This window comes from Rhinopithecus bieti, unplaced genomic scaffold (genome assembly GCF_001698545.2).
Source record: "Rhinopithecus bieti isolate Rb0 unplaced genomic scaffold, ASM169854v2 scaffold_4639, whole genome shotgun sequence".
Taxonomy (NCBI): Eukaryota; Metazoa; Chordata; class Mammalia; order Primates; family Cercopithecidae; genus Rhinopithecus; species Rhinopithecus bieti.
This window is the reverse complement of record NW_016804464.1, coordinates 782,406-792,704: the sequence shown is the minus strand read 5'-3', so window position 1 is coordinate 792,704 and position 10,299 is coordinate 782,406. Positions and strand designations below refer to the sequence as shown.

General features: G+C 40.7%; 1 protein-coding gene across 1 annotated transcript in view; it reads right to left on the bottom strand.

Moving 5' to 3' along the window:
- Positions 1-280: 280 nt before the first annotated feature.
- The window catches only part of LOC108527342 (ADP-dependent glucokinase), a 28,884-nt gene continuing 18,865 nt past the window's right edge, over positions 281-10,299 (bottom strand). The window contains exon 4 of the mRNA XM_017868544.1: positions 281-1,753. Coding sequence (XP_017724033.1) covers positions 1,613-1,753 — 141 coding nt within the window. The 3' untranslated portion in view covers positions 281-1,612. The remainder of the gene's footprint in view (positions 1,754-10,299) is intronic.

The window sequence follows — 10,299 nt, the reverse complement described above, 5'->3', positions numbered from 1 at the left end:
CACTTCATTCATTTCTTTCATTTCATTGCAATTTCATTTCATTTCATTTCGTTTTCATCATTTCATTTCATTTCACTTCATTCCATTCCATTTCATTTCCATTTCATTCCATTCCATTTCCTTTCATTTCATCCTTCCCCTTTCCCCCTTCTCCCCTTCCCCTTCCCCTTCTCCTTTCATAGATGGAGTCTCGTTCTGTCGCCCAGGCTGGAGCGCAGTGGTGCAATCTCAGTTCACTGCAACCTCCACCTCCCAGGCTCAAGCAATTCTCTGCCTCCGCCTACCGAGTAGCTGGGAATACAGGCGCCCGCCACCACACCTAGCTAATTTTTGTATTTTTAGTAGAGAAGAGGTTTTACCATCTTGGCCAGGCTGATCTTGAACTCCTGACCTTGTGATCCACCCGCTTCAGCCTCACAAAGTGCTGGGATTACAGGTGTGAGCCACTGCGCGCGGCCAGGTCATCTTTGCATCCAGGCTGCTCACAGTGTTTCCACACACCAACCAATCTCTTAATACTTACCACAATGATCAGGCAGTAAAAACCATCACTCTTACTTCCCATTTGGGAAAACTAAAGCCGAGAAACTCAAAAACTTGTGTAGCACTAAGTATGAATTACCTACGTCAACACTGTTTCCCTAATTTTCAGACTCTAGCCTTCCTTAATTCCCAGCTGATTCTAATAAAGACCCAAAAGAGAACCAGAACATGTTACAACTCTTTTTCTACCTGGAGAAAGGCATAATTCTCAAGAAACAACATAGTTCATATCTTGTGTTAAAGTTAATTACTCTAGTAGAGAAGATTCTCTTAATTGACTTGGAAGTAGTTCACTGAAGAGTATTAAGTGCTGCTTCAAGGTACCAATTAGTCTGTTTAGATGCCTGAGTCTTAAATGTGAATTAACAATGTGTTGAATCAGAAACTCAAGAGTCTGAGTTCTGAGCAGAGGGAAAAATACAGCAGGAAATACACAAGATCAAAGTATGTCCAAGTATTTAAGATTTTCTCAGAAACCAGATGCCTAATCTATGTAACACATAAAATCTGCTGGGAAGAAGGGATGGGATGCAGTGGATGTGGATTTATTAACATTAGAACATCTGATGGGAAACAATATAGTGATGTTAAATACAAAACACTTCCACTCACACACCCAAGGAAAAATAAAATGCTCCAGAGAAACTTGCCAGTAGCTTGGAATCAACCCTAAGCAGCTAGGAAGAGTCAGTCAGAAAGGCCTAGGGCAGAATCCAGCACAGAGCTGAATGGATGCTACCTGCCTTTCTCTTCTCTTAGTCATAAATGAAAACTTTATATATGTGTGTTTAACACATTTTCATTTTTATTTGACATGCCTGCTTTCCTACAGTCTGATTTATCTTGGCTTCAGAGCAATTCTGTTTGTAGACCTGGGAATTTTCTTCCATGTTGTAATACTCTATCAGTCTCCCTTGAGACAATGGCCAGTATCAGCTCAGTAGAACCAATAGGTCAGGAAACGTTCAGTATGGCAAAAACAGGATCCTGCTGATTTACCAAGATAAATTTCTGGCACAGTCACACCCCAATCTGACAATACACAGTCCCCTGACTGGTCTTGCCACCATTATTTACTCATTTCCTTACCTGCTTGATACTCTAAAATGAGGTGGAACTCATCCACTTCCTGCAATGACTCTGGTGGAACAAAGACATTGTCATCAAGAAGCTCATGTAGCTTTGGACCAACTGGACCGCAAAGAAGAACCTGGAGACAAGCAACACGAAGTTCATCAGGAGCCCCGTTCCTTGCCCCATAGAACCTCAACAGTACCCCAGGACAGTACATTCAGGTTGATTCTAATCATTTCAACAAAATATTGGAATCCAAATCTAATTCTGAAAGTTGTTGGTTTGGAGGTATGCAGCAGAAGGCATGTCACCAGGGCTAAGGCCTCTGGAGGGTATGACCATAATGTACCCAGAACTGAGAGGCTGACAAAAGAACTGTGTCACAGCCATCAGGCACCTATGCAGCTGCTGCATCTCATTCCCTCTGCTGAGGACTGCATGTCTGTGTCACCTCCCCAAATTTAGATGGTGAAGCCCAAACCCCCATGTGGCTTATTTGGAGATAGGACTTTTGGAAGGTAATTAATATGAAATGAGGTCATAATGGTAAGGTGAGGTCCTAATCAGATAGAACTGGTGGCCTGATGAGAAAAAGAGAGAGAGATCAATCTCTCTCCTGCGACCGCGTGCACCAAGGACAGGACATGTGGGAACACACTGAGAAGGTGGCCACCTGCAAGCCAAGAATAGACTTCTCACCAGAAGCCACACCTTGCTGGAACCTTGATCTGGGGCTTTCCAGTCTCCACTGTGAGAAAATAAACTTCTGTTGCTGGAGACCCTAAGTTTATGGTATTTTGCTACTATGATAGCCAAAGAAGACCCTATCCCCACTTTCTTTACTCACTCACATCTTGTGCAGGCAAAGAGACATGGGATGTTGTCTGCAACAAAGCTGCCAGATGAAAACTGTTTGAGTTTTTATACAGTATAAAAACAGTTTCTGGATCATCATATCCTCAACCGGGTGACCTCATTTGTGGAATAAAATTCTCTCCCATTACTGAACTGTTACGTGAATAGGATGGCCTTTTCAATATGAGAATTAAAGAGCATCCCAACTGAGAGACTTCAGGGGAAGGGGCTCTGCAGCTTTTCCAAAACCTTTTTCTTCAACTCCAACCAGGGCCTCCCTCTGGCTATTCTTTCTAGAAGCCACTTCGTATCTGTTCTTGTTTCTCAACTCCTATAAGCCGTTGTTTTTGCCACACCATTCAAGGCCAGGCTAGCAGACTCAAAACCACTGAACAATGAAGACTGCACTGAGATTTAAAGGAAAGTCCCCAGAGACTGTCAACACTGCTTCACTTTTTTCTTTTTTCTTTTTTTTGAGACAGAGTTTTGCTCTGTTGCCCAGGCTGGAGTGCAGTGGAGCAATCATAGCTCACCACAGCCTTGACCTCCCAGGCTCAAGCGATCCTCCTGCCTCAGCCTCCAGAGTAGCTGGGACTACAGGCATGAGCCACCGGGCCTGGCTTATTTTTTATTTTTATTTTTAATAGAGATAAGGCCTCACTACGTTGCCCAGGCTAGTCTCGAACTCCTGAGCTCAAGAGATCTCAGCCTCCCAAATTGCTAGGATTACAGGCGTGAGCCAACATACTTGGCCCATTTCAGATTTAATACGTCCCACCCAGAAGCTTCAAAAGGCATTAACTTGCTAATTAACTGCTTATATAGACTGCTTTGTACAGAGGTACTTTCGTGTTATCTAAGAAATCCCAGCTTCTGGATAAAAATATACTCCTCTCCCTTTTCTGCCTTGACACATGCCCTTTACTTGCCAATTCTGAAAGTTTTGCCCCAACCACTTTACTTCCTTTCTCTAATTCTTTGCTAGTGTTCCACTTCCAAGATGAGACAATGAGGGCCACAGGCCATATTTACCCTCCTGCCTGAAACAAAAAAGACAAAATATATGAAACAATGGTTTTCAAAACATTGTGTGAACATCAGACAATAAAGGACGATCCCTAAAAAACAGGAATAAACTGGCCAGGCACGGTGGCTCATGCCCGTAAGCCCAGCACTTTGGGAGGCTGAGACAGGCAGATCACTTGAGGTCAGGAGTTCAAGACCAGCCTGGCCAACATGGTGAAACCCTATCTCTACCAAAAATACAAATAATTTAGCTAGGCGTGGTGGTGCACACCTGTAATCCCAGCTACTCAGGAGGCTGAGGCAGGAGAATCACTTGAACCTGGGAGGTAGACAGCCAAGATCATGCCACTGCACTTTAGCATGGGCGACAAAGCAACACTCTTGTCTCCAAAAAAAAAAAAAAAAAAAAAAGAAACAGGAATAAATTTAGTAAGCCCTACAAATGTCCCAGCATATTACTGTAAAAGAATTTCCAGGTATACGGAACCTGAAAGAATTTATCACTAGCAGACTCCCACCACAAGCAATGTTAAAAGAAGTCCTTCTGGCAGAAGGGAGAATGACACGAGATGGAAATATGTTTTTGTATTTTTTTGAGATGGAGTCGCTCAGGCTGGAGTACACTGGTGTGATCTCGGCTCACTGTAACCTCCACCTCCTGCGTTTAAGTGATTCTCCCGCCTGAGCCTCCCAAGTAACTGGGATTATGGACATGTACCACCACGCTTGGCTAATTTTTTTTTTTTTTTTTGTATTTTTAGTAGAGATGGGGTTTCACCATGTTGGGTGAAACAACCTGACCATGCCAGGCTGGTCTCGAACTCCTGACCTCAAGTGATCTGCCCATCTTGGCCTTTCAAAGTGCTGCAATTACAGGCATGAGCCACCGTGCCCAGCCAGAAATACGAATCTAAACAAAGAAATGAAGAACAACAGAAATAGTAATGCTACATAAATACATAAGATTATTTTTCTTATTATTTAAATCTCTGTAAGAGATAACTGAAGTACTAACAAATGTAGTGTGAGGTTTGTAATATGCAGAAGTCAAATATTTCACAATGATCGTATAAAGACTGGAGGGAGAGAAGTACAGGCATACCTCATTTTATTGTGCTTCACTTTACTGTGCTCTGCAGACACTGCAGTTTTTACAAATTGACAGTTTGTGGCAACCCTGTGGTCCCCTCTGGGCACCACTTTTCCAACAGCATGTAATCACTTCGTGTCTCTGTCACATTCTGGTAGTTCTCACATTTCAAAGGTTTTCATTATTATGTCTGTTATGGTGATCAGTGATCTTTGATGGATGCTACTATTATAACTGTTTTAGGACACCACAGATCATTCCCACATAAGACAGTGAACTTAATCGATAAATAATTTATGTGTTCTGACCGCTCCATGGACCGGCTGTTCCTCTCTCTTGCCCTCTCCTAGGGCCTCACTAATTTCCTGAGACATAACAATATTGAAATTAGGCCAGTTAATAACCCTACAATGGCCTCTGTGTGTTCAAGTGAATGGAAGAATTGCACATCTCTAACTTTAAATCAAAAGCTAGAAATGATTAAACTTAGCAAGGAAGGCATGTAGAAAGCTGAGAAAAGCCTTTTATGCCATTAGCCAAGTTGTGAATGCAAAAAGTCCTCGAAGGAAATTAAAAGTGCCACTCTAGTGAACATACGAATCCATGGCAGCTATAGCCTTATGAAATGTATTTCTTAAATAATGGACTTGAAAGTCAAAATTCTAGCCAGGTGCAGTGGCTCATGCCTGTAATCCTAGCACTTTGGGAGGCTAAGGTGGGCAGATCACTTGAGGCCGGGAGTTTGAGACCAGTCTGGCCAACATGGTGAAACCCCATCTCTACTAAAAATACAAAAACTAGCCAGGTGTGGTAGTGCACGCCTGCAGTCCCAGCTACTTGGGAGGCTCAGGCACAAACAAAAAACAACAACAAAAAGAAAGCAAAACAGCCCTATTGCTGATATGGAGAAAGTCTGAATGGTCTGGATAGCAGATCAAACAAGCTACAACATTCCCTTAAGCCAAAGCCTAATCCAGAGCAATGCCCTACTCTCTCCAAATCTATGAAGGCTGAGAGAGGTGAGGAAGCTGCAAAAGAAAAGTTGGAAGCTAGCAGAGGTTGGTTCATGAGGTTTAAGGAAAGAAGTTGTCTCCGCAACATAAAAATGCAAGGTGAGGCAGCAAGTGCTGATGTAGAAGCTGCAGCAACTTATCCAAAAGATCTAGCTAAGATCACTGATGAACATGGCTGCACTAAACAACAGGTTTGATGTACACAAAACAGCCTTCTGTTGGAGAGTAATGCTGGATAAGTACATAAGATAATTTTAAGAAGATGCCATCTAGGACTTTCAGAGCTGGAGAGCAGAAGTCAATGCCTACCTTCAAAGCTTCGAAGAACAAACTGACTCTCTTGTTGGGGCTAACACAGCTGGTGACTAAATTGAAGTCAATGCTCATTGACCATTCTGAAAAATTCTAGGATCCCTAAGTATGACGCTAAATCTACTCTGCCTGTGTTCCATAAATGGAACAATAAAGCCTGAATGACAGCATACCTGTTTACAGTTTAATAGACATTTTAAGCCCACTGTTCAGAACTACTGCTCACAAAAAAAAAAAAAAAAAAAAATTTGTTTAAAGTATCACTGCTCATTGACAGTATACCTAGTCGCCCAAGAGCTCTGCTGGAAATGTATAGGGAGAAGGATGATGTTTTCACGCCCGCTAACGCAACATCCATTCTGCAACCCATAAATTAAGAAGTTATTTTGACTTTTTTTCTTGAGACAGAGTCTGGATCTGTCACCCAGGCTGGAGTATAGTAGCATGATTTCAGTCCACTGCAATCTCCTTCAAGTGATTCTTGTGCCTGAGCCTCCCAAGTAGCTGGGACTGCAGGCGTGCACTACCACACCTGGCTAGTTTTTGTATTTTTAGTAGAGATGGGGTTTCACCATGTTGGCCAGACTGGTCTCAAACTCCCGACCTCAAGTGATCTGCCCACCTTAGCCTCCCAAAGTGCTGGGATTACAGGCATGAGCCACTGCACCTGGCTAGAATTTTGACTTTCAAGTCCATTATTTAAGAAATACATTTCATAAGGCTATAGCTCCCAGGATAATAACTCCTCTGATGGATCTGGGCAAATAAACTGAAAACCTCTGGAAAGAATTTACCATTCTAAATGCCATTAAGAACATTTATGATTTATAGGAGGAAGGCAGCATATCGACATTAACGGGAGTTTCAAAGAAGTTGATTCTAACCCTCTTAGACACCTTTGAGATTCAAGACTTTAGTAAAGGAAGTAACTGCAGATGAGGTGAAAATAGCAAGAGAACTAGAATTAGAAGTGGGGCCTGAAGATGTGACTGAATTACTGTATTCTTCATTATAAAACTTGAACAGTTAGAGTTGCTTCTTATGGATGAGCAAAGACAGTGGTTTTTTGAGTGGTTTACTCCTAGTAAAGATGCTGTGAATATTGTTGAAATGACAACAAAAGATTTAGAGTATTACATACACTTAGTTGATAATGGCAAATAGCAGGAAGGTTTGAGAGGACTGCCTCCAATTTTTAAAAGTTTTTTAATTTTTCATTTTTAGAGACAGGAATTTGCTCTATCACCCAACCTAGAGTGCAGTGGCACAATCATAGCTCACAGTAGCCTCAAACTCCTAGGCTTAAGAGATCTTCCTGCCTCAGCTTCCCAAGTAGCTGAGATGATAAGCACGTGCCACCATGCCCAGCTAATTAAAAAAAATTTTTTTTTGTAGAGATGGGGTCTCGCTATATTGCCCAGGCTCAAATGATACTCCTGCCTCATTCTCCCAAAGTGCTGGGATTACAGGTGTGAGCCACTGTACCTTGCCTGATTCCAATTTTCAATGAAGTTCCACTGTGGGTAAAGTGCTATCAAACAGCATCACATGCTACAGAAAAATCTTTTGTGAAAGGAAGAGTTAACTGATGTGGCAAACTTCACTGTTTTATTTTAAGAAATTGCCACAGCCATCCCAACCTGAAGCCACCACCCTGATCAGCAAGCAGCCATCAACATCAAGACAAAACACTGCCAGCAAAAAGATTATGACTGTCTGAAAGCTCAGATAATTGTTAACATTTATGGGTAACAAAGTACTCTAAAATTGTGTACACCTTTTTTTTTAGACATAATGGTACTGCACACTTACTTGACTACAGTACAGTGTAAACGTAACTTTTAATGCACTGTGAAACAAAATTCATGCGATTCATTCTATTGCAGTATTTGTTTTATTGCAGTGGTCTAGAACCAAACATGCAGTATCTCTGAGGTATGCCTGTTATCACTTGAAAGTAGACTGTGATAGGCTAAGGATGTACAGTATAAACTCTAATGCAACCACTAAGAAAAAAAAGAATTATACCTAGTAAGTTAAAGAAGATAAAATGAAATCATAGAAAATAATCCAAGAGTACAGAAACAGAGGGAAAAAGATAGAGATGGGACAAATAGCAAACAAATAGCAAGATGTCAGATTTAAACCTAACCTGATATATCAATAATCACATTAGATGTAAACAGTCTAAACACTCCGATTAAAAGGCAGAGATTGTCAAAGTGGGTTAAAAAGCAAATCCCAACTATATGCTGTCTATTAAAAAATACACTTTCAAGTAAAAAGATGCAAATAGATTAAAAGCACAAGGATGGAAAAGATATACCATGCCAATACTAATCAAATGAAAGTTGGAATGGCTATTTCAATCAAAATAGATTTCAGAGCAAAGAAAATTATGAAATGATTTTATTTATCCCTAGTAATAATAAAGGAATTAATTAATGAAAGGGATTAACAATCCTAAACATTTATGTACCTAATAAGAGTTTCAAAATACATAAAGCAAAATGTTACAGAACTATAAAGGAAATAGACAAGTATCCAAAATTACAGTTGGAGATGTCAACATCCCTCTTAATAATTGATAGATGAAATAGACCAAAAAAAAAAAAAATCAGTAAGAATATAAAAGACTTGAAACTATCAATCAACGTTACCTAATTGACATTTACAGAACACTTGACCCAGCAACAGAAAGGCTTATGTACATTCTTGAAACTTTCAAGTACACACAGAACCTCACCAAGATAGACCATATTCTGTGCCATAAAAACGTATCTAAAACTTAGTAGGATTCAGGTCATAGAAAGCATCTTTTCTGACCATACTGAAATTGAAATAGAAATCACTAACAGAAAGACACCTGGAAAATTCCCAAATATTTAGAAACTAAATAACATACCTCTAAGTAGTCCATGAATGGGCTATGAAATGGCACATCTCAATAAATCAAAGGGATATTAGTATTTTGAATTGAATTAAAATAAAAATAACATATCAAAATATTTGGGATGTAGCTAAAGCAGTACTTAGGGGAAATTTATATTACTAAACGCCTATATGAGAAAACAGGAAAGGTCTCAAATCAATGACTGTAGCTTCTCACCTTAGGCAAGTTAAATCTGAAGCAAGCAACATCCAAGGAAAATAGAAAAATAGAGAAAAATCAATTAACCAAAAGCAAATTACTTATTAAAAAGAGCAATTAAATTTATAAACCTCTAGCCAAACTGATCATAAAAAAAAGAAGATACAGGTCTGACAGCTTTGAAGAGAGCAGTGGTTCTCCCAGCACGGAGGATGAGATCTGAGAACAGACAGGCTGCCTGCTCAACTGGGTCCCTGACCCCTGAGTAGCCTAACTGGGAGACATCCCCCACTAGGTGCAGAACCTCACACCTCACACAGCTGGGCACACCTCTGAGACGAAGCTTCCAGAGCAAGAATCAGACAGCAACACTTGCTGTTCAGCAATAATCTATCTTCTGCAGCCTCCACTGCTGATACCCAGGCAAACAGGGCCTGGAGTGGACCTTAGCAAATCCAACAGACCTGCAGCTGAGGGTCCTGACTGTTAGAAGGAAAACCAAGAAACAGAAAGAATACCCACACCAAAACCCCATCAGTACATCACCATCATCAAAGACCAAAGGCAGATGAATCCACAAAGATGGGGAAAAAGCAGTGCAGAAAAGCCGGAAATTCAAAAAATCAGAGAACATCTCCCCCTCCAAAGGAACGCAGCTCATCGCCAGCAACGGAACAAAGCTGGACGGAGAATGACTTTGACAAGTTGAGAGAAGAAGGCTTCAGTCGATCAAACTTCTCAGAGCTAAAGGAGGAACTACGTACCCAACACAAAGAAACTAAAAACCTTGAAAAAAGAATGGATGAATGGATAACTAGAATAATCAATGCAGAGACCATAAAAGAACTGATAGAGATGAAAACCGTAACACGAGAACTACGTGACAAATGCACAAGCTTCAGTAACCGACTTGATCAACTGGAAGAAAGAGTATCAGTGATTGAAGATCAAATGAATGAAATGAAGCAAGAAGAGAAGTGTAGGAAAAAAAGAATAAAAAGAAATGAACAAAGACTCCAAGAAATATGGGATTATGTGAAAAGACCAAGTCTACATCTGATTGGTGTGCCTGAAAGTGACGGGGAGAATGGAACCAAGTTGGAAAACACTCTACAGGATATCATAGAGGAGAACTTCCCAAACCTAGCAAAGCAGGCCAACATTTAAATTCAGGAAATACAGAGAAGGCCACAAAGATACTCCTCGAGAAGAGCAACTCCAAGACACATAATTGTCAGATTCACCAAAGTTGAAATGAAGGAAGAAATGTTAAGGGCAGCCAGAGAGAAAGGTCG